Raw genomic sequence first — 24,603 nt, forward strand, 5'->3', positions numbered from 1 at the left:
AAGAGAACCCCATCAGAGCCTGAAAAAGTACCCTGATGGGGTTGACCCAAGCCCTAACTCTGATCCCAAATCAAGCCTTGACTCTCTTAGATAACTGGAACTAGATGTTCAGTAGATATCTTAATCTCAATCTATTCCTGGTTCACCAGGCCCTAGGAGTCATCCCCAACTCCTCCCTCTCTTTTACCCCCATTTCCAAGCTATTGCCAAGGCATGTATATGTTAGCTCTGTAGCATCTCTCTGATACACTTCTCTCTGTTACTGCCATCATTCTAGTGCAGACCCTCATCACCTTATGCTTGGACCACCCCTTGGTATTCCTGTCTGCCTCCAATCTCTCCCCTCTCCAATTCACCAGCCATGGCACTTCTTCCCTACTCAATAAACCTCCTGTCTGCCTGTTGCCTCCAAAAACTAATACAAAATCCTCTGGTGATCCAACCATTCCACTTCAAATAAGACACTCCATCTCCTGACTGTGCGAATTTTTTCTGGCTGTCCCCCATGTTGGAATACTTGCCCTCATCTCTACCTCCCAGTTTCCCTGGTTTCCTTCAGTATTCCTTCAGTATCATTGAGAATTCCACCTTCTACGAGCTTTTCCCAGTCCTTCTTAATTCTAATGCCTTTTTTCTGTTGATTATTTCCTATTCAGAGTAGCATTAACTATTCCATTAATGGTAAATTATTTAACTTGAAAAGGCTACAAGCCAAGACTAAAGTGGAGGGAGAGTTGATGCATGACTTTTTGATCTCAGATGATTGCGTGCTCAGCCTCTGAGGCTGAGATGCAACTACATACGAATTGATTCTCTGCTTCTCGGGCTAATTTTAGTCTAAAAATTAACACCAAGAAAACATAGGTTCTCCACCAGCCAGCACCACACCATCTATACGTAGAAACATCAGTTATTGCAAATGGAGAAATTTTGAATGCTATGGATAAATTCACTTATCTTGGCAGAGATGTAACATAGTTGATGAAGTTGACACATGCATTGCCAGAACTAACTCAGTGTTTGGGAGGCTTGGAAGGAAAGTGTGGGAGAGAAGAAATATTAGGCTGCCTACCAAACTGAAGGTCTCCAGAGCTGTTGTACCGACCTCATTGCTGTATGCCTGCAAAACTGGGACAGTCTGCCAGTGCTGTGCCAAGAAACCAAATCACTTCCATTTGAATTGTCTTAGGAGACTCTGGCAAAATAAGGTACTGGACACCAAGGTCCCTTCTTGAGTTGCAATCTGCCAAGCTTTCAAACTCTACCGTGGAAAGCACAACTCCAATGGGTTGGCCATGTTGCTCAAATGCCAAATATATTTGCCTAAAAGATGATTTTACAGAGAATTCACACAAGGAAGGTGCTCACATAGAGGTCAGGAGAAGCAGTACAAGGAGAAACTCAAGGTCCCTCTGAAGAACTTTGGAATCAGTTTTGAGACATGGGGACACTGGCATGGGATCCCCAAGCCCATGACAGATCAAAGAAGATCTGTCCTCTCTGAGCAAAGCCCAATCGCAGCAGCTCAAAGAAAACATGGAGTGTGCAAATTTAGAGACTCATTTACTCTTGATGGTCTTTTGGACCATTTGTGCCAACCAGTGGTGAAGTCTTCCAAGTTCGTATTGGTCTGATCATCAACAGTCAGACACTGTACCTGGACTCCAACATGGCGATGTCGTATTTGTCCTCTTCAGAAACAAAGGACAACAACCATTTATCCTGTATATCTTATTTGTATATCGCTGTTTGCATATTTCCTACCCCATGGAGCAAATTAGAGGACCCAGTGTCCTCCAATTCAACACCTACCACAAGGTACTTTCTTAGAACCAGAACATCTCAAAGCTCATATAAGCCAATCCTATCTAACACATCAAGCTTCCCTTTAATGTTCCTGATGATATGAAAAAAATTCTCTAAATTGATACTGATTAGGTAAATGAGAATTAAAACAACTCTGGGATACCACCTCATCCCTATCAGACTGCCTAATGCAATAGAAAAGAAAAAATAGCAAACACTAGAGGGGATGTAGAAAAGTAGGGGCCCTAATGTACCAATCAGGGAGTTCTGAACTGGTCCAGTCTTTCTGGAAAACAATTTGGAACTATTCCCAAAGGCTTTAAAACTGTACCTATCCTTTGACCTAGCAATACTATTACAAGGTCAGTATGCCAAAGGGATCAAAGAATAGGGAAAAGAACTCTGTGTATAAAAATATTTATAACTGTTCTTTTGGGTGGCAAAGGATTGGAAATTGAGGGGTTGTCATCAACTGGAGAATGACTGAACAAATTGTGATATGTGAATGTGATGGAATACTATTCTGCTAGAGGAAATGATGAAAGGGATGATTTTAGGAAAAAACCTGGAAAGATTTATATGAACTGATGCAGAGTGAAGTGGTCCTGCTCAGAAACAGAAAAAAAGCGTATACAGTTAACAGCAATATTGTAAGAATGGACAACTGTGAAAGACTTGGTTACTCGGAGCAAGACAATGATCCAAGGTAATTCCAAAGGACCCATGATGAAAAATTCTATCCATCTCCAGAGAGAGAACTGATAAGCTCTGGATGTAGATTGAAGCATACTTTTTAAATTTTATTTTTATTGTTTTATATTGTTTGGTTATCTTCTACAGCATGTCTAACATGGAAATATCTTTGACTTGACCTTATCATTAATACACTAAATCAAAGTGTTTGCCTTCTCAAGGAGCGGGGGGGGGGGGGTTGGAGGGAGAAAATGTAGAACACAAAATGAAAAAATAATAATTGTTAAAATTATTTTACATGTAATTGGAAAATATTTAATGAAATAAATAAAAATAATTTAAAAATATTCCTGATGATACTAAATCATCAATCACCACCAGACTTCTGCTTAGAGACCTCCTGTGATGGGGAACTCACTACCTCTCAAATTAGCCCATTCCATTTATGGATAAGTCTAATTGTTAGAGTATTTTTCCTCCCCTGTCATCTGTCTCTTTTTCTCTCTGGTCCTATTGCTCCTAATCCTGGCAAGGCAGAAAGCACAGACTCCTTCTTCCTTGTGGCAGTTCAGATCTTTTCACCCATTGACTCCATCATAGTTTGCTGTTTGCACCTGCTGTCTGACTAGAGGGTGAATGTAGAGGTGGGGTGGGGGGAGGTGTTCCTGGTCCCAGCTCTGTTCCCCGTCTAGCTGTGTGACCTTGGGCACATCACTCTCCTACCTGTTAACCAGGTGATCTTAGAGGCTCTCGCCAGCTCTGAGAGCCACTAGTCCATGCTTTCTACCAGCCCCACTGGTCACTGTTATCAGCCATTTTAGCCTTGACATTTTGTAGAAAATAGATGTTTGATAACTCTGCTTTCAATTATTGCCCATAATACATGCTTCGGGGTAAAGTTTCTCCCCACCAAGGGAAGAGGTTTCCTTCCTTTTTTATTCAGGAAAAGTTGTTGAGGTCTCACTGCTCCATTCTGCTCCTCTGCCCACAGAGCCTGGCAGGGAAGTCTGGAAGCCCTTGTTGGTTTGCCCACCTTGGGGACTCTGCTTTGTATCAAAATAAAGAGAAGCTGAGCATTCACCTGTGGTGAATGAACAAGGAGCCCCATTCTGGCTCCTGGAACTGGGGAGGATTCTGAGTCTGAGGAAAAGAGCAGAGAACTTAGTGTTCATTTGCTTATTCATTGTATCTGCCCTTCCCACAGCCTCCTACCTGGGGGAGTCTGGACAAGCCACTCAGCTCTGGAAAACGGAGAGAACAATATAGTGCCTCACAGGTGGATCAGATAACAGGGGATGTCAGAGCCTGGAGGGGCCCGAGGACAGAGAATGTAAGAGCTAGAAATAATTTTAGAATATAGAACATGGACTGTTAGATCTGGGATGATCAGAAAATAGAAGATGGAATATCAGAGCTATGAGAAACCTCCAAACAGACTAAAGAATATCTGTGTGGGAGGAACCTTAGAGATCATCTCATCCAGTCTTTCTTATATAAGAAGTAAAACTGAGGCCTAGCAAGTGCAAATGACGTGGCCACCGAGGTCTAGCCAGTCCCCGGCAGGATTAGAACTCAAGTCTGGGGCTTCCACTTTCTAGTTCTGAGTCCCTCCCTCATATCTTCATAGTCATTCCCGAGGGAGAACCCCACCACACAGACCTTTCTCTTGGGATCATTCTGGCCTCAGTAGAAACTGGGCCACAGGACTTTGTGAAGTGAGACAGCCAAGCTTTCCTGGACAATCAGTTCCTCTCTGTTCTGTCTGAGCCAAAAAAAGAAGACACAGAAAACCAAGCAGAGCCAAACAAAAAAGAGGCAAAATCATGAAAAAAATGCGGTCAATCATTAACTGAGAGGTTTAAAGGATACGCTCTAGTGCTGCTAAACATGTCCAGAGCCCAGGTCTCCTTAAAAATAGTTTTGCAAAGTACATGGAGAATTCCACACGATAATAGCAAACAGGACTGACGCTGCTTCTATCCAGGGTTCTTGGCGCAAGCCCCAGGAGCCAGCTCCCCCAAAGAGCCTCTGCTATTAACCCACACTTGGTTTTATGTGACCCAGAAGCAACATCCCACAGCATCTCTGGGGCAGGAGGCACAGATGATGGCATGCTGGCTTGAACTCTATCTATCTATCTATCTATCTATCTATCTATCTATCTATCTATCATCTATTCATCTATCCATCCATCCATCCATCCATCCATCCATCTCTCTCTCTCTATCTGTCTATCCATCTATCCTGCATAACTACTAACTTGATTGTCTATCTGTATCTATCCATCCTAATACCTATTTGTCTATCTATTCATCTGTCTATGCATCATCCATCCATCATAATACCAGAATTTTCAGTCATTTTAAATTGTTTTTAGCTTTAAAAAATCCATGATTATCTCATTTGATCTTGACAACAACTTTGTGAGTTTAATCATCCTCATTTTACTGATGGAGAAAGTGGGGTGAAGGGGAGTTCAGTAACACACGTAACTGTCAGAAATGGGATTCAAATCCAAGTCTTTCTGTCTCTAAGGCCTGCCCACTCTACCACACTGTTTCCTCTCAACTACTGGACATATGAATAAGGAGAATTCTTAGTTATGAAGGAATTTAACTTTAATAAGCACAATTCTCACTTCAGTTCTTTAGATGTAACTAGAAAGAAGCCCGCCACACACACACACATACACCTCATCTAGAAGGGACTTGAGGCACCTGAAGCCTAAGATTAAAAGATTTCCAACTGAGGCCCAAGATTCAAATTTTTTAACATCCAGGTCTTCTTTTTTTCACTTTTGAGTGACACCTTTGATTTTCCCATCACCATAGCCCCAAATTCCAAACACCTCCCTCCCTAGCCTGCATCCTTTGAGCCATCCCGTCCCAAAGTATAAATAAAGGGAAGGGAAGCTGATCGGTCTGAGTAACCAAGACGTCAGCCGAGTCTGACAGTTCATGAAATCTTCCAAACCCGGATCCTTCTCCTCTCCTCCAACCCCCCCCCACCTCTGCAAGGAAGGGAAGGAGACACATTTTCTCATATCTTCTTTGCAGCCAAGCTTTCCCCAGATTGTTTTAAAAAGACTTGGATTGGACGCCAAACACATTTGGCAGAAGAGTAAGGAAAGTGAGGAGGCAGGGGGAGTCTGATCAGTGGGAAAGAAGAGCTGGAAGCCTTTGCCATTGTCACAGTGTGGTTGGAGAGGTGCCCCTAGAAGGGTCTGGGTTCAAGTTCTGACTTACATTGACTGGAAGGGGGTACTGGGAAGCTCACCCAACCCCTCTGGGTCCCAGGCCTCTCTAAACCATCAGCTGCAGACTTCCATGGTAGAGGGAACTCTCACTGGGAGCCCATAAACTCCTTGGTCCAGTCCCTAGTCAGTCCAACAAGTCATTATTAAGCTCTTTTAGTGTGCCAGACAACACTAAGCAAAACCAGCTCCTGGCCATATAGATGCAAGAATCCTCTGCAGGGAGGCAGCAATAGCTGGGGGGACAGGAGAGACCCATCTCCTCTACTTCCCCAGGTGTACCTGGGGCTCTTCATAAGCTTAATAAATCTTATCAGAGTCCAGAGTCAAAGACCTCCAAGGTCTCTCAAGATGTAGGTTCAGGAGCCTCTCTAGATAGATAGATAGATAGATAGATAGATAGATAGATAGATAGATAGATAGATGATGGAGGGAGAAAGAGATGGATGGATGGATGGATGGATGGATGGATGGATGGATGGATGGATGGATGGATGGATGGATGGGTGGATAGCCTGTCTCTAATCTATAAAATAGGGCTAAGAACCCCCAATACCTTAGAGGACTCTAGAAAGGAAAGTGCTTGGTCTTTTTAACACTCTAAGGCAATAGCACTGGGGTCAGCCTCAGGGGTGCAGCCCTCCCTTGGGTGCCCCTTCTTTTCTAGGCCCTGTGCTAAGGAAGGCCTGAGACCCAAAGAAAGGTCAGAACCTTGTCCTTCCCCCAAGAAGTGTGCACATTCTAAACCTGTAAGTAGCCAGGTATACACAAGTGGATGTTTATCCAGGATACAATGTGGGGTAATTTCAGAAGGGAGGCCCAGGGATGGGGGTGGGTAGGGGAAAAGGACCAGGAGATGCCAGAGGAGTGAGCAAAGAGGAGAGAGGAGGAGAGAGAGCATTCCAGGCCCTATGCAAAGGTCTGGGAGGTGAAGGGACAAGCAGGAATGGCTGGGAGGCTGAACCTGAAGGGCATGGGGGGGCGGGGGGGAGGTAGAAAGGGCTGGTTCTGTAAGGACTTGCAATATCCCCAGAGGAGATTCTGGTCCATCCTGGAGATAATCGGGAGCCATCATTGTTTGTTGGGCAGGGGAACGGGACATGGCCAGGCCTGTAACTGAGGACCATGCCACTGACCACTCAGTGGAGAAGGGTCTGGAGCAGGGAAAGACCTGAGGAACGGGGTTGGTTAAAAGCCCACAGGGAGAGCTTTCATTGACCTGGTGAGTCAAGATTAGGGAGACCCCATGAGATTTGATAACAGAAGGGTTATGTGAGATGAGTGAAAGGGAAGATGGCTTGGAAATAGGAGTCTTATTATTGGCAGTCAATATAGAGAGTCTCTTATTGTAGTCTGAAACTATAAGGAGGTAGTTTTCCAAGGAGTATATAAGCCTTCATCAGATCAGATCCTCCAAACTACTAATGGAGCATGCTCTGAGCAGCTCAGCCCACGCATATACCCACCACCCACTGATCCCACCGATCCACATAGCTTGGCTCCTTCATGGCCTCAGTGGCTCTACAAAGTGATCCTGAGGGATTGGGCTGGGGTCTTGTTATGATACAGTTTATGAGCCTCCAGTCTGGGTCTTCCCAGAATTTCCAGTTGAGAATCAATTTAGTTAGCTGGTCACCTTTAATAGAAAGGGAGCTTTTACTAACAAGGTGCAGCAGGGACAAGTGGCACACAGCCTCTCCCCTGGGGTCAGCACATACAGAGTTCGGGGCAAGTGGGCTCCAGCTTAGTCAGCACTCATGCAAAGGGCTGACCTGCAGTTTGGGGTGACTGGAAATCCTTTCCTCCCCTCCCTGGCCTTTGGGAAGGGGCCGTTGACTTCAGCTGCTGCTGCCATCTGGAGCAGGGCACCCATGGGAAGACGGGAAGTCCAAAATTCTCTGGAGCCTTTGGTGCTTGAAAAGTTCTTCTCTAGGCCAAATGGATAAGAGGTAGGAGGGGAACGAGACCAGGTCACGGGGAATCTTCTCCCCAGGGGAGTTCCCTGCAGATTCCCACCTCTTTCATCACTGGTTCTCCACTTGGTTGATATTTATGAAAAAAACTGCAGACTGGGACTGTTTCCTTGGCCCATCTAAACATGGTTCTTGTGTTTTGTCTTACCAGGATCAAGGTCCTTTTGGCACTCGGACACCTATTTTAAGTGGAGTGGGATGACTTGGTTTTTTAATCAGCCAGTGCTCCACCATTAAACTAATATTTAGAGAAACGCAATTAAAATCCAATTCTACCAAAGATGACAAAAAAAGGGGGAAATGACAAATGTTGAAGGGGGCTGTGGGAAAACAAGTATATTAATGCACCATTGGTAGAGCTGTGCATGGATCAAGTCATTATGAAAGGCAATTTGGAATTATGCTCTCAAAGTCAGTAACTTGTGTGTATCCTTTGACCCACTGATATCACTACTTGACCTGTACCCCCCAAAGAGATAAAAAAGGAAAAGTTCCACATACATAAAAATATTTGAAGTTCCTCTCTGTTGTAGTCAAGAACTGGGAAGTATGAGGACATTCATCAATTGGGAAATGACTGGAATTAATTATGGCATAGGAGTATAATAGAATATTTCTGTGTTGATCGTAAATGATAAAGATTATTTTACAAAAATCTAAGACTCATGAACTGATGCAGAGTGGAGTGGGGAAGCACCAGGAAAACAATTTATATAACGATATTATAAAGACAAATAACTTTGTAAGACTTAAGAGTTCTAATCAATGCCGTGAACAACCATAATCCAGAGGACCAATGATTGAACATGCTCCCCTCCACCTGAAAGTGACAGACTTAAGATGCATGAAACATTTTTTGTTTATGCATATTTGTTCAATGAGTTTCCTTTTTTTTTTAAATTGGGGGACAGTGTAGAGCAAGAACATAAATGCTTGTTAATTAAAAAATTAAAGAGAATTTAAAAAAAATAATCCTGTTTTAGACATGTTGAGATTGAAATGGCTAAAGATATGGAAGGTCACTGATAATATGGAATGGAAGGTCAGAGAAGGGACCAGAGGTGGATATAGAGAGCTTGGAAGCCATCTTCAGAAAGATGATGGTTGTAGTAGTGGGAGTTGATGCAATCACCAAATAAGATATTAGTGAGGAAATGAGGACCCAGGATAAAGTCTCAGGTAGATACCCACAGTTAGTGAGCATGGCCTGAATGTTGATCGTACAAGGAGTATGAGGAGGGGTGGGAAAAGAACCAAGAGAATGCTGTGTTATTTGAAAAAAAAAAACTTAGAAAATTCTTTTCTAAAATATCTAGAGAATTGATTGAAATTTCTAAAAGTAGAAACCATTCTCCATTGATAAAATGATAAAAGGATATGTACAGGTATTTTTCAGAATAAGGAATTCAGGTCATCAATACATGTAAAAATTCTAAAATATTAATAATTAGAAAGATGCAATTTAAAACAATTCTGAGGTTCCAAATCACACATTTTGGCAAAGTTGACAAAAAAAGAAAAAGAACAAACACTGGAGGGACTATGGGAAAAATAGGGACATGAATTTGTTGTTGGTGGAACTTTGCACTGTTCTAGTCATTCTGTAAAGCGTTGGAATGGTTTTAAAGCAGCTAATAAATTGTGCATGTCATTTGATCCAGCAATACCAACAGTAGGTCTGTGCCCCAGAAAGAAAGGGAGAAGAACCTATCCATACAAAAATATTTACTGCAGTTCATGCTGGCCAAAACTTGGAAACTGAGTGGGTATCCAGCAACTGATGAATGACTGAACCAGTTGTGTTAAATGTTTGTGTTTGAATACTATTGAACTATAAGGTCCAATGAAGGGGATGGCTTCAGAGAAGGCTGGGAAGACTTGTGTGAACTGATGCAAAGTGAAATGAGCACAAGAGGAAAATGTATAAAGTAACACTATTGCAAAAACAAACAACTTTGTGTTCTGATAAACACAAAGACCAACTTCAGTTCCAGAGAACTCCCGATGAATCGTGCTATCCACCTCTTGAGAGTGAGGCGATATGCCTAGAATGCATACTGAGACGTTTTATTTTGGACATGACAAATGCAGAAATTTGTTATTCTTGACTATTCGTGCTTGTAACAGGTTTTGTTTGTAGTGATTTCTGATAGGGGTGGGATGGGGTGTGAGGAGAAAAGGTGGAGCTTTCTGAAAATTTTAATAAAATGTATTTTTTTAAGAAGTAGAGATAAAATTGCATGTAGGAGAAGGGGTTCAACAGTGACAAAGACTGCAAGAAGTCATGAAGAGTTAGCATTGAGAAAAGACCTTTAGATGTTGCAATTTAAAGAAATAGAAGGGAAGGAGATAAATGGTAAAAAACAATTCAGATTGATTTTTTGACTTGGTATTTATTATCTATGGGGAAAAAATGGAGAAAGGGAATAGAGGATAGTGTAGTGTAGAACTGGTTAACCTGGGAGCCTGAAATAGGGAAGAGATGAAATGTAGCCTATGATGGAGTGGTGACCTGGGAGACAACTGAAGGGTGGAGGACTTGGAGATGATGGTGAGAATGAAGACCAGGGTTAGGGGTCACAGGAATCAGAGAAAATAGGGGAAAAAAATATTATTTGATAATGAGATTTCAACATTTTTGAGCATGGAAATGGAGTACTTGTTATTGCTGGCATGTTCAAAGGTATGATCGTCTCTGTACACTGCTGAGGTGGGATGGAGGAGTAGAGCAGTTCACGAGATCGAGTTAACAGGAGAACGGAGAGGGTGGAAGACTGAGCAAGTACTCAAATATATGCTGAAGATAGGGGGCACATTGAGCAAAGAGGAAGAATGACCTGGAGTCAGGGGATAACGGCCACCTGGATCTGGGATTGGGCCATCAACTTGAATAGAGGAACCTTAAAGAAGAGGCTATTGAGTGATGGTGGAGGGGGAGTCTGAAGTAGCCATGGGGGGAAAAATATTCCAGCTCTCCCATGGTGACCAATGAGTTGAAGGTAGGAAAGAAAGTGCCACCAGTTCTGCCCAGGGAACTAAGGGAAACACTGTCATTGGGTTAATCCTATGATGATCCTCTAACAAAAGGAACAAGGTTAAGATGAGAGCAAGATCGTTACTTATGGAGTAGGTATTCCAGAGAGTACCATGGAGGGAGATGCTGGGAGGTGGGGAAGAAGAGGAAGGTTGAGGTGGATGGCAGGAGCAGACAGGGATGGGGGGATGGGGTTCAGAGTCACTGGCGTGGGAATACAATGCTGACCATTTAGGAATGAACTTAAGCAGTGTGTCCGTGGCTGACCTTTCCTTCTAGCTTTTCTCTTTTTTGATCATGTGCACCCATCAGAAAAAAAAAATTGAGGCTCTAGCCCCACTGTCTATATATTTAGATTTTATAAAACGTACACAAAGTAGAGTTTAAAATGATGGCATATTTGATCCCGGAGTCACTGGGGAGTCACTGCAGTTTGAGGAGAGTCAAAGGAATGGTTCAGGCGAGCTGAGCTAAGGGGATAGAGATGTGGAGACTGCAAGAACAGAATTTGGAAGTAGGACCCGTGGGGTGAGGAAAAGGCGAGAAGTGAAGGTGACGCTGGGGTGCTGTTGTTCGAAGCGAGGGAAGTGTGGAGGAGCATGAGTTTGGGGAGCAGGCTAATGCCCTGGCATCCGTCTGTGAGGTGGCTTGAGGTCTCCCTCCCCGGCTTCTGCCCCGGTGCCCGAGGGAGCCTGGCGGGGGTGCCGAGGGATGTGCGGGTGTTGCAGAGGGGATGGAAGGGGGCCCCGCCTGATCGTGAGGGGCGCCTCCGGGAGAGGGCGGCGGGGCGCGCCGGTGCCAAGGGGTGCGGTTGCTGCGGAGGCCCGGGGAGCCGCCCCCTCCCCTGGCTGGTGCCCGGGCTCTGCCTCGGCCAGGTGCGCCTGCCGGGGCCGGGGCCCTCGTGCCCGGGACGCTGCTGCCCCCAGGCCCGGCCCGAGGCCGGGGCCCCGCCCGCCCGGGGCACAGCCGCTTCTCGCGCCCTTTCAGAGGGGACAGACTGCGGGCCCAGAGGCGGGCCGCGGCGGAGGCCGCCCCCGGGGCTCGGCTCGGCCCCGCGGGCCTCCACCGGGCGGCCCCGCCTGCGCCTGGGCCCGAGGGAGGGCCTGGCTCGTGGCCGGGCCGGGCCGGGCCTCCGGGGCCTCCGGGGCCTCCGGGGCCGGGCCCGGGGCTGTGCACGCGCCGGGCGGCCGCAGCCGGGGCCGTTCCCCTGCGGGGGGCCTGGCCGTGCCCCGACTCGCCCCCGCGGAGGAGCGGCCGGGGGCGGCGCAGGGGCCGGGCGCAGGCCGGGGGCGGCACAGGCCGGGGGCGGCACAGAGGCCGGGCGCAGGCCGGGCACAGGCCGGGGGCGGCACAGGCCGGGGGCCGGGCGCAGGCAGGCCCCCGCCCCCCGCCCCCGCCCCCCGCCCCCCGCCCCGGCGCGCCTCCGGCCCCGCCCCCGCCGCTCCCCGGGCGCGCGCTCCGGCGGCGATTGCTCGGGTCTGGCCGGGCCGCGCCGCCGCTCCCGCAGCCGCCCCTCCCCCGCCCCCGGGCGCCCAGGCCAGAGCAGCCGATGGGCAGAGCGGGGGCTGCTCGGGAACAATAAGAGCGGGAGGGGGAGCGCGGCCGGGCCGGCCCCGGCCCCCCCCCCGGCGCGTGCCGCGCCCCGCCCCGCCCCGCCCCGCCCCGCCCCCAGCAGGCCCGGGCCGGCCCGGCCCCCCGCGCCTCCCCAGCTGCCGGGCCGGGCTTGGCGCGGCGGCGGCGGCGGCGGCGGCGGCGGCGGCGGCGGCGGCGGCGGCGGCGGCGGCCCGGGGCCGGGCCGGGGCCATGTACGCCTTTGTGCGCTTCCTGGAGGACAACGTGTGCTACGCGCTGCCCGTGTCCTGCGTGCGCGACTTCAGCCCCCGCTCGCGCCTCGACTTTGACAACCGGAAGGTGTACGCGGTGTACCGGAGCCCCGAGGCGCCCCCCGCGCCCGCGCCCGCCGGGGCCTGGGCCGCGCTGCTGCCGCACAGGGCCCAGATCCTGGCGCTGGCAGGTGAGTGGGCCGGGGGGGCGGGGCGCGGCCCGGACCGGCCCTTTGTCCCCCCGCCCGGGGCCGGCGGGGCCGGGGGAGGGGGGCGGGGCCGCGCCCGGGGGGGGGGGGCGGGGGGGCTGACGGAGAGGCCGCGGCCCCCGCCCCGGGAGCCCCCGCCGCGCGGTCACTGGTGGGGGGAGGGCGCGCCAGGCAGCCCCCCGCAGCGCCCCCCACAGCCCCGCGGCCCTGGCCCCGGGCGCCCCTGCCCGGCTCGCAGCCCCCCTGGCTCGGGAGGCTCAGGCCCTGCGGGGACGGGCAGGCCCCCGGGGGGTCCAGGCGAGCCCATGTTCCAGACCGGGAAACTGAGGCCAGAGAAGGGAAGGGGCCCGGTGCCCGGCCCGGGGAGGGAAGGGGCCGGCCCGGGTGTCCGGCCCGGGGAGGGAAGGGGCCGGCCCGGGTGCCCGGCCCGGGGAGGGAAGGGCCCAGCCCGGGTGCCCGGCCCGGGGAGGGAAGGGGCCGGCCCGGCCCGGTGAAGGGGCCAGCGCAAGAAGGTGGGACGAGCCGGCGTTGGGACTAGACCCGGCAGAGGGGCCGGCAGGCAGGGGCAGCCCAGCGCCCTGGGCCCCACCTCCCCTCCATCCCGTCGTCTCTGACTTCTGGAGGAAAAAACTGCAGAGCAGAATGGAGTGGGGGGGGGGGGAGAAAGGGGATTCTGGGGTTGGGGGAGGGCCTCTCCCCTGCCCCCCAACAGAACCCATGCAGCCTCCAGCCCAGAAGCCCCACGCAGGACTTGGGGGCCCAGGGTAGCGCTAGGAAATAGGGACTCGTCCATCCCAGAGGGTCCCTCCAGGGGGGAGCGACCCATCCCTTGCCCAGGCCTCCCTGGCTGAGACCCTCCCAGCAGCCCAGCAGCTCAGGAGAGGGCTCCAGGAGGCCCCCAAGGAAGGAGGGAGGCAAAGAGGCTCTGGACTCCAAGGCCAGGCAGCTCTGCCTCCGGCCGCTTCCTGGTGGACTTTGGAAGCAGAACCCCAAAAAGAAAAGACCTAGGCACAGGGGAGTCTCCCAACCCCCCACCTCACAGGGCTGCCTCGGTATCCCTGCAGAGCTCCGACAGAGCCCCAGAGTGCCTTGAACTGGGACCCTTCCAAATTTTTGTCCTGACACCGAGGCAGACAGAGGACACCCATTATCCCATGGATCTCCCAACAACTCTGGGAGACAGGGGCGGTCATCGTCTCTGTCTTACAGCCGTGGAGACTGAGGCAAGGGAAATGACCCGCCCAGGATCACAGGACGAGTGGGTCTCTGAGACCTACAGTTTCGAATGCCGGGCTTGTGGACTCCAGGCCCACCAGATGCATCTTGATGACAGGAGCCTCAGCTGGCCCTGGAGTCTGACCTTCCTATCACACAGGTTAGGAAACTGAGGCCAGGGTTTGGCACTGCCCCAGTCCCCTGGCTAGGAAGTGCCAGAGCCTCCAAAGTCAGGCATCTCACAGGGGGCTGAGGCTTCTTTCTCCAGACCCCGGGCCTCTGACCAAGCACCAGAGCAGCGGAGGGACCTTCTGCACCAGGCGGACCCCTGGGCAGGCCCAGAGGGAGCAACCCCAGCACGGGACAGGCAGGCAGATAGGAGAGCCTTGAGGAGGAGGGGACCCAAGGGGGGGGGGGGGGCAACCTGCAGTCACTTAGGGGCCCAGGAACATACTCAGATTGAAAGCTGGGGGGAGGGGAAAGAGTGTAGCTACTTCCTTTTTAAAAAATTTTCCCTCAGTCTTCAGCAAAAGAGATCAGCAATTTCCCAAGATTAGAAACCGAGTCAGCTGGTAGTGTAGAATGTCTGACTGTTCTGCAGATGGGGAACTTCTCTGCATCACCCCCCCCCAATGAAGACCCTCCCAGGAGGGGGAAGCAGCTTTGACTGGTGGGGGGCACTTTCCCTGACCCCACTCCAGCCTGGTCTGGCCAGTCTGTTCACACCCCATTCCCTGCCCTCTGGGGTCCAGTCTAAGGAGTCTAAGCCCTTTGACCCTTTGAAGCCTGCTACCCTGTGCCCCCCACCCCAGGCCTCTCCTGGGGGCACCCTCCAGTCCCCACCCTTCTGGTGGCCTCCTCTGGACAGGCTCCAGCTTGTCTGTACCCTCCCTAAAATGTGACGCCTGAGGCACCCGCTAGATTTGTAACCTTAGCTGCTTGTCCTAGAAGGAAGAAAAACCATCCAGTGGGTGATTCACCGATGGTTGCCCCAGCAAGTCAGCATCGGGGCCTCCTCCCCATAATGTCATCTCTGATGCCAGCCACGACCACACTCTTATAAATAGCAACAGGTTAGCAGGAGGTGAGAACTGGGAGAAAGACAGTCCAGAGTCAGAACAGGACTCTTGCTCTAGAACCGGACAGACCTTCAAGGTGCCTGGTTTTGGAGATGAATAACCCAAGGCCTGAGAGCTTGGACCCTGGTCCCCAGAGCATTCCTTCAGGAGGCTTTAGCATTCCATAAGCAGCCCAGGACAAGGGCCAGAGTTGAGGGGAAACTGAGGCTAATAAAGGGCCCACAGGTGATGGAGGCCATGCAAGACAGACCCAAGCATTTCTTCTCATCCCTGTGTCTTCCCATAGCACTCCTGGCTTGCGCTTTTCTCTCTCCTCCCCAGTTGTTCTTAGCCTGGTCCCACCTACCATCCAGGGCCACCATATTATTTTGAGTGGCTACCTTCCTTAGGTGTAAGGTGCACCCCAAAAAGTGAGAGAGTGGTGAAGTGAAAATAATGGAGAGGCACTCCAAGCATCCCACAGGAACCAGATTTGTAACATGCAGAAGCAGGGACAAGTGGGGGGCTCATGTCAGACCAGAAGAGCATCAGCTCCAAATCCTGGGTGCTCTCTGTGCTTCCATGCAACTCTTGGAGGGGGGGAGTGTGTGTGTGTGGAGAGACTTGGCAATAGTCATATTTCTCACAAGATTTGCTGTCACCATCACCCAACTCAAAGTGAGCCCTTTTATCTCCTGCCCCACTTTTTGGAAGAAGCAGGAGATGGGGGCCAGGGTGCCCATCATTTTTAGGGCACGAACCTTGGGTCTCTACCTATTTCATCCGTGTTCAATTCTACTGAACTGGTTCGTTTTTCCAGCTTGAAACCCCCCTAAAAGACTCAAGGATTGGTTCTTCCTCGTGGTGTCACTCCATTTACTATTTGGAAAGCCCGAGCATCAGTGCTGTTCAGGTGGGGCTGCTGCCCTGGACGGTGTTACATTAATTTGAGCACAGGTCTCTTCTCCCGGGTCCAGGAGGGGCTTTGTTTGACTCAGTGTCATTGAGCCAATCTCTGTTCTGCCGTCCCTTGGACCCTCTGCAGTTCTGTGATATAGGGGCACTGTCTTACTGCCCCTCCTCCCCCACTCTGGACTGTCTTCTCCTCCATTGGGGCAGGGCAGTTTCTTCCTCTTCCATGGGGAGATGAGGTCTGGCTTCCTTGTGGCTGAATCAGCCTCCTGACACCCAAAGGTTCAGAGTCGCTTCGTGGCATCTCTGTGGAGTATCGTGCTTCCCGGCAGCCCCAGCAGCTCATCGGCCAGGGGGCTGCCACTCCTGGGTGCACTGTGACCCAGAGAGTCTGTGGCGAGTGAGTCATGAGGCCCTTCACCCAGCTGAGCCTTGGGCAATCAGGAGGGCATGGAGCCCTGGGCAGAGTTGAGGGAGGGGCAGGCAGCCTCTCTTTGTGGACCCTTTTCCGACCTCTGTCCTCTCCCTTCCAGGCCCCATTTTCTTGGGTAAACTTTCCTGGCTCAATTGGATTTTGTTAGCAAGCAGTGCTTGCTCTGGCTGGGCTGAGGTTCGGGCCCTTCTTTTGGACAGAGTGGGGCATACAGGGTCCTTCCTCCTCCTGTGAGCTAGTCTGAGTGGCAGAGATGGAAAGGCCCCTGGTGGCATCCAGGCCAACCCCCTTTTTGAAGCTCTGCAGTGATTCTCTTCAGGTCCCTGGTGGGGTCAGGGCCCCTGAGGCCAGGGTCAGGGCTCCTTCCTGGGGAGGGCCAGGCACGTCCCTCACCCCTATCCACCAGTACTAGCGCAGACCAAAAAGCCTCCCTCCACAGTTATCCCCTGACTTTCTTCCATTTAAAAGCACCCCCCCCCCCAAGCCAGCAGCCTCCTTTGTCGGTCCTTCAGCTGAAAAAGCTCAGAACTTGGGAGGAGATTTCTTTCCAAGCCCCCATTCTTCTTTCTTGGATAACTTTGGTTTGTTCCGTGTTCTCGGCCCATCTTGGCATCTTTGGTCCAAACAGAGCGATGGCAAGAGAAATGCTTTGGCGAGCACCCAGGATTAGTGGGGAGGCAGAGGGCTGGCCAGGATTGCTAGATGTCATCGGGGAGTGAGCCTGCCAAGGGGTGGGGGGAGAGGAGGCGGCAAAGCTTAGAGTTTCAGTTTTGACATGTTTTAGCTGATAGACGTTGGAGCAGAGAGAGGAGCTTGCTGGCTGCCCCCCATCCCAAAACCCAAGAGAACATTAACCATTGATGGTCCCAACCATGAGGCGCACACTGAGACTGCAGGCCAGGCCCAGGCAGAGGCCCTCCACCCACTTGGAACCAATCGCAGCCACGCACATGGAGATGTCCCTGTGGATAGAGGATCCAGAGAAAGGAACTGGGCTCCAGAGCAGGGAGTGGACACCCCCAAAGGTCAGCTCACAAGGCAGTGTCACAGGAGAAACCAGCTTGGCCTTCAGATGGTTCTGATGTTCTTCACTCCGTGACTTCTCTCCACACTATCCCTCCTTATTCTCAGATCCCTCCCATCTCTGTCCTTCCATGTCCTAAGATTACCTCTCCCAGCTCTGACCCTCTCTATCCTCTGGGTCATCCCAGGCTGGATACGGCTCGAACATTCTGTATTCTGTCTTCTAAGGACTTTTCCAATGTGGACATTGTTCATTTCTCTGTCCTAAGGCCCCTCCCAGCTTTAACACTTTGGGGTTTGGTAGAGATGGACTGTTTTTGTCTTCCTCTCTCTCTCTCTCTCTCTCTCTCTCTCTCTCTCTCTCTCTCTCTCTCTCTCTCTCTCTTCCTTCCCCCCCATTTCAATTTTCTCATGCAGGCTCTTATATACTGCTCTCTCCTCTTTTTCTCTTGGGGTCTCACAAGCTCCCATGGTTTCAGTTCTCATCTCTCTGCAGATGATTCTTAAACCTCTATATCCAGCCCTTACCTCTGTCTTGAGCTCCACCACCCCCCCCAGACTGGCTGCTCAACATCTTCACCTGCCTGGTCTGGAACCATCTAGGATGCCACACACTCCGAGACCTGCTCATCTTTCTCCCTCCTTCAGATCATCCCTTTCCTCTGAGAGCCCCTGTTCTTCTGCCAAGTCCAGTCTTGAGGGCTCATCACTGCATCTCCTTGGTTTGCCAACAGTCTGGTTATTTCTTCCTCTACAACACCCCCAAGTTCTCCCTTGTTCTCTTTCTCATCTCTTGCCTACACTATTGCCATCATTCTCCCTTCCAGCCTTCTTGTTTCCACTCTCCCCTCTCTTAAGCCCATCCTCCTCCTCCTCATAGCTACCAGTTTGACAGTGGCACTCCTCAAGAAGCTTCCTGAGAATTAAACACACATTTGTGTGTGAGGCATTGAAAGTCCTTCCCAGTCTGACCCACAGCCTCAGACTTCTTCAGGCTCATAATGCCTCCCTCCCTTTCCCTCCCACTCCACAGGAGCAGATGGGGTGCTTCTACACAGGTGGGCCCCCTTCCCATCCCAGGAATGCTTCTCCTGCCCCTGGAGACGCCCAGCTCCCATCGAGGCTTGGCTCACATCCCGTCTCCTTCAGGAAGCCTCCCAAATTGTCCTAGCAGTGTCCTCCCACTTCCAGGGGGCACCTCTCCTCCATTTATGTCTCCACCAAACATGTTTCCCCTTTAAAGACAAGGAGGGCTTTTCTGTTGTGATTGCCCACAAATGTTTGTCAATTGACTGACTTTAGCTGTCAGTGGCCTCCAGCTCTTCAACTTCAACCTTCTCTGAGCCCTTGAGGATCCTTCGCATTGAAATACGGCATCACTGCATTGTCAGATTCTTCTGGTACAGTTGAGACCAACAGTCTGCCTGGAACTTGAAGACCAAACTTGTGTGGTCTGGGTGAGTCTTGTGACTCCTCTGACCCTGTTTCCTCATTCATGTGAGCTGCTTGGGCACCTTAGTGTGACCCTGGATGAGTCATTGAACTTCTCTGAGGCTCAGTTTACTTACCTGAAAAATGGGGCTAGCAAGCCTCCTAACACTACTGGCTTAATGCTGTCCATGAGGAAAGGGTTATTTTTGAAAAGAAACACAACCACATGTTGAGAAGTAGCCCAATGCTGGTGGGCTCAGAGGACCCCGGAGCATTTGGGTTTTTTTGCCCCCCACCCATCATGCTGGGTCACCTTACTTAGCCAGGCTTGGCTTTTAGAGCAAATCTCTTTGGGTAAGTACCTCTCTGCTCTCTCCCTAGCAGAAGCTTGTGGAGTTTCCAAGCCTAAACTTGATAGACTGGGCTCACCTCAAGGCCCGCTTCTCCCCCTCCCCACCCCAGGTGGTAGGATCTTGCCTCAGCTCCACTCGGGCCAGAGTTCTGCCCTCTCTGCCCAGTGGGCCAGAGGCTGCCCTGCTGGGCTATTTTGAACTCTTGGTGGACTTGGGTGACCTGGCAGTTGGGTGTCTGCCAGTCGTCCCTCTTGGGCCCTCTTCACACAGAGCTTAGTTAGGCCTTGGAGTCCAGAGAGATAGAATCTTATCTGGTGGCTAGCAGGCCTGGAGCAGAAGTCCTTGACTCCCAAAAGACACAGGGGCTCTACTAAGGAGCCTTCCAGGGGCCACTGGGTAAATTCATCTTCCCAGTCAATGAGAGAATCCTAGATGTTGGAGAACAGAGAGTGTAAGGAACCTTAGAACAGAGGCTGTCTCTCCTGGGAGGGACTTTAGAACATGGAATTCAGAGTTGGAAAGGGTCTTAGAACAAAGAATGCCAGAGCTGGGAGGGGTCTTAGGACAGAGGATGTCAGGTCTGGGAGAAAGCTTAGAACAGGGAATGTCAGAGCTGGGAGGAAGCTTAGAACAGGGAACGTCAGAGCTGGGAGGGAGCTTAGAACAGGGAACGTCAGAGCTGGGAGGAAGCTTAGAACAGGGACCGTCAGAGCTGGGAGGGAGCTTAGAACAGGGACCGTCAGAGCTGGGAGGGAGCTTAGAACAGGGACCGTCAGAGCTGGGAGGGAGCTTAGAACAGGGAATGTCAGAGCTGGGAGGGAGCTTAGAACAGGGAATGTCAGAGCTGGGAGGGAGCTTAGAACAGGGAATGTCAGAGCTGGGAGGAAGCTTAGAACAGGGAACGTCAGAGCTGGGAGGAAGCTTAGAACAGGGACCGTCAGAGCTGGGAGGAAGCTTAGAACAGGGACCGTCAGAGCTGGGAGGGAGCTTAGAACAGGGGACGTCAGAGCTGGGAGGGAGCTTAGAACAGGGGATGTCAGAGCTGGGAGGGAGCTTAGAACAGGGGATGTCAGAGCTGGGAGGGAGCTTAGAACAGGGAACGTCAGAGCTGGGAAGAAGCTTAGAACGGGATGTCAGAGCTGGGAGGGAGCTCAGAACAGAGGATGGCAGGTCTGGGATGGCCCTTAGAATGGGATGCCAGAGCTAAGAAGGGCCTTCAAACAGGGCATATCATAGTTGGGGGAGACTTTAGTGATCTTCTCATCCTGACTCCATCTTTTATAAATGGGGAAACCAAGTCCCAGAGAAGGAAAGTGAATGTGTTGTGGAAAATCCAGAGTTTTGAGGTACCCCTTGGGGTATGTGACTCAACCTTTACTTGAATAGGATTTCTCCCTGCAACATCCCCTCCCTGACAAGAGGTCATCTTCTTGAAGAGTTCTAGGAATGAGGAACTCTCTGCCTTTCAAGATTTCTCCTTAGATAAAATGACATCTCCCTCTCTCCCAGTCTCCCTCCCCCCATCACTCCACAACATGTCTGGCGCCACCTCTCTTCTTCATGACAGTCCTTAAGGCTCCAGATGACAGGCGTCAGATTCCCTTCCCTCCTCTCTTCACCTCCCTTCCACATTCTTCATGACCTGATCTCCAGTCCTCTCAAGAAGTCACTTGGTGATCACTTTATCCCCATTTCACAGATGGAGAAATGGAGACTCACAAAGTTCCTACAGTAGTACTCGAGTCGGAGCGGAACCTCAGGTCTTGCCCTGTAAGTTCTGCCACATCAGCACTGTTCTGCATTGAGGGTGTGACCTTCCTCCGTGGAGGTCTTCAAGCAGAGGCTGGATGACCCCTGGGGTGGAGAGTATTTGGGGTTAGGCATTCCCGCCTCAGTTTGGGATGGATCAGAAGACACTGGAAAGTCCTTCCCCATGGAGGCTGTGCTTCTGTCAGTAGCAGCTTCCTGGGCTACAGTCCATCACACTTCCATGGTCCACTTAGGTTTGGATTTGTTCCTTCAAACAACCAGGCTTGGAGGGTTTCCATCCCCAGCTACCCCAACTCCCTCTCAGGGAAAACCCTGTCCTTTGGCAGAATTGCTCAGGCCCAAGGTCAAAATTGTGCTGACCCCCTCCCCTCACCCTGTCCCTGTGCACCACTTAGAGATACTTTGGAGCCTCCCAAGTTCCTGCCCCTCATTCTTTCCCAGAGAATGGAAGGGCTTTGCCCCAGATTCAGACCAGGGGCCTCCCACCATGGTGCTCCGAGTCGGGATGAGTGAAGACAGCAGACACTTGATGGCCAGGAAGGCTGACCTCACCAAGGGCACCAGAGGGGCATCCATCCTACTCTCAGACACACTCAAAAGTGGCTGCTTCTCTACCTTGTATTCTCTTCAGGGGGATTCGAGGCTTCCAGTCTGATCTGCCTTGGTAACATCATCGCCCTGTTCACTCTGCTAAGACCATTGGTGTTTTCACCGAGAGGCAATGTTCACTCTGCCAGCAGGAGCTGGGGATAGCAGCCTTGGGTATCCTTACACTTGACCCCTCCTCTGCCCTGCACGAAGAAGTCCGGGAAGCCATGGTCTGTCAGAGACTGGCGACCTCCCAGCTGAGGATTGGTCCCTAGATGGGCTTTTCTCTCTAGAGCCTTCTTCAGAGCAGAAGCTTTAGCCCCATTTCACAGTTGACCAAACAGAGCCTGAGAGACAGAAAGTGACTCCCAAGGGCCAGTACCCCGATGCCACTGAACTGACCTGAAGGCGATGCAGTAAACTTATATTGGCTATCCCCTTGTCTCATGGGGCCATCCTCAGGAAGAGGCAGGAAGCCTCAAGCCAAGACTGCCAGGCCCTGGACCAGAAGACCCAGGAACTGCCGCCTTTCTGGACTAGAGACCCAGAAGGGGCCTTCGAGGTTCTCCAGTCCTCTCATCCTACACATGAGGAGCCGTTGCCCTGGAGAAGGAAGGAAGGAAAATAGAAAGCATCTATTTAGCTCTTCCTACACGAATGTGAGGGACACAAGAGCAAAGTTAGTCCCTGCCCTCAAGGAACTTCCATCCCAACACAGGACTTCACTTTTGTGGGGTCCAGGATCCTTGGGCGGTCAGCTTGGGAAAGCCCTGGGCCTTTTGTAGGCATGTTTTCAAGTGCATGAAATAAAGTGAACAGGACTGCAAAGGAAACCAATAATACTGAACCACAGTTCTTAAAAGATATTGTAAAAAAACAAGTTCACATCTTCCAGATGAAGGAGCTTTGGGCTAATGGGAGAAACAGCCCCCATTGATTGGCACCTCATGATGGGCTGGGAAGAAGTGCAGCAGGAGCGTGAGACCATGGGGGAGTAGTGATGGTCAGAAGACGAAGTGAAGTGACACCTGCAAGGACAGAGGTACCCAGGTGTCTATGGCCAGGATTCAAGTCTTACGATGCTGTTGGGAGTGCCCTCCTCCTGCCCCACCCTTTCCAACTGGTGTTTGTTGGTTCTCTGGCAACAGGAATGGTTACAGTGGTTGCCATCTTCTGTAGGCTGCTTCAAGGGTCACGAAATACTTCACAAACACCTTGTTTACTTCTCCTAACACCCCTCCATGGGGATCATCAACCCCTTTTAGAGGAAGAGCCTGAGGCTCAGAGATATTAGGTGACTGGTCCATGGTAACACAGCCAAAGTGGTCTCTACAGCACAATCTTCTTGCCTCTGAGGCTAGGCTCCATCCACTACTGCTTCTGCCTCTGCCTCAGTTTCTCCATGAGCTAAATGAAGTAGTTTGCCCGGCTTACTGATCTCTAAATGACCTTCTAATGAAAGGGCTGCCATTTGAACCTGGAACCTCGGGTGCCAAACCTTTCCCTGCCAACCCTCAGCTCTTGCTCCAATGTCTATAAATTTACAACTTTTGCATGACTCTTTTGTTTGTTTATTTTTAGGTCTAGAAAAGGCAGAGAGGAAAAAAAAATTGGAACAGCTTTAAACATGTTTTTTTTGTTTTTAGAGAAAGTCTCAAAACTTTCCCTTGATGGAGGCCTAAAATGTTGGCGCCTCCCCCTGCCCTTGTAGATACCCAAAGCTACTTCCAGATGTTGATGGGCATAATGCCTGATGCCCCAAGCTTGGATCTTTGGGTGGGTGGAGGGGGATGTTTCATGTCTTTTCCTCCAACTCTTTTTCCAGAAATTCCTAAGGGAATGCAAGGATCCCACCTCCCCCCAGAACATGCCAGGCCTAGAGGGGTCTTCTTGGCCCATCTTTATCTCCATCTCCAGTCTCCCAGGCAGGTGGGTAATTATCCTGCCTCTGGGACAGAAACCTTAGCACCTCCCCAGAGCAAGCTGGGGCCAAGTCAGTAGGGCCATCTTCTTTGGACTGTGCCCAGGTCATCTTCCTTGGAAACCTCTCCTTCCTCACCCCCCCCCCAGCCTCGGTTCTGCCCTCTCTGGTCATGCTGAGAAACCCTCACTGTCCCTTCTGATCTTGACCTTGCCCCCACCTATCCTCAGCCTCAGCCTATCCTCAAAGGAGGAAATGGAGGTGGGAAGTGCAAAGGCTGGGAATCAGTGTAGCTGAGACGAGACCCTGACCCTAGTGACCAAATCCAGGCTTCTCTGCCTCATTCCCTGGTCCCAGTCACCACAAATGGGGTCCCTAGTACATGTGTGGCTTCTGTGTCCAAGCGCTCGCTCTGAGGTTCCTAGGAGGTAAAATGAGTTCCATTTCTATTTGGCCAACATTTATAAAGTTCTTACTGTATGCAGAGCACCAATGACACGCATGAAGGGTTCCTAGGAGCTGCTACTGTTATCTCAGCTCTGCCATTATTGATATGTGACTTTGGGTAAATTCTGTCCCCCAAGCCTCCCCCCCCCCCAGCCTTAGTTTCCTCATAAATTTGAGGGTTTGGGCCAGGGGACCTTGGAGGGCTTTCTGATCTAGATTCACAGCCTGATGATGAACTGGTTGGTCTAGTTCGGCTCATGATGATGTCCTCAATATGTGTGACCCCCCCCCCCTTGAGTTCACCCATGACCTCCTTCCCCTCCAAGGGGCAGGGAGCTGCAGAACCCTTCACTATTCTTCACTCCTTAGTAAAATCTGCCAAACTTCTCTGCCCATTTCTGCCATGCCAGTCACCAGGAGCCAGGGAGCTCTTGGGGAGAATGAGTCCAGATCTATGACTATGCATCCCCCCGACTTGGGGACCATCCCTGACTGATTCTGCTGGGGCTCCTAAGAGGGGCCCCATACGTAGATGTTGAGGACTAAAAAACCTGAGACTTTTCTTCTGCAGTTTTCAGAGCTGGTCTTAGGGTCAGGGAGGACCCAGCAGCTTGGGCATGTCTTACGTACTACAAGTCCCAGTACAGCTTCCTGGAATACT

At 51.1% G+C, this 24,603-nt stretch overlaps 1 protein-coding gene across 5 annotated transcripts in view; it reads left to right on the top strand.

The window, feature by feature from the left end:
- Nucleotides 1–24,603, top strand: part of BEND5 (BEN domain containing 5) — a 674,083-nt gene that overhangs the window by 630,759 nt on the left and 18,721 nt on the right. Inside the window, exons 1-3 of one of the 5 annotated variants that reach the window (XM_074221486.1) lie at nucleotides 14,489–17,434; nucleotides 20,916–20,986; nucleotides 21,618–23,503. The exons of 1 other annotated variant lie outside the window; for it this stretch is intronic. Coding sequence is in view for 1 of the 4 variants with exons in the window: in XM_074221485.1 (XP_074077586.1) it covers nucleotides 12,563–12,773 (211 nt within the window). In the remaining 3 variants the exon portion in view is untranslated. Of the gene's footprint in view, nucleotides 1–12,559; nucleotides 12,774–14,488; nucleotides 17,435–20,915; nucleotides 20,987–21,617; nucleotides 23,504–24,603 lie in introns of those variants that run through there. 3 more of the 5 variants (XM_074221487.1, XM_074221485.1, XM_074221488.1) reach the window with 3 other exon arrangements.

Source organism: Macrotis lagotis, chromosome 2 (genome assembly GCF_037893015.1).
Source record: "Macrotis lagotis isolate mMagLag1 chromosome 2, bilby.v1.9.chrom.fasta, whole genome shotgun sequence".
NCBI classification, from domain to species: domain Eukaryota; kingdom Metazoa; phylum Chordata; class Mammalia; order Peramelemorphia; family Peramelidae; genus Macrotis; species Macrotis lagotis.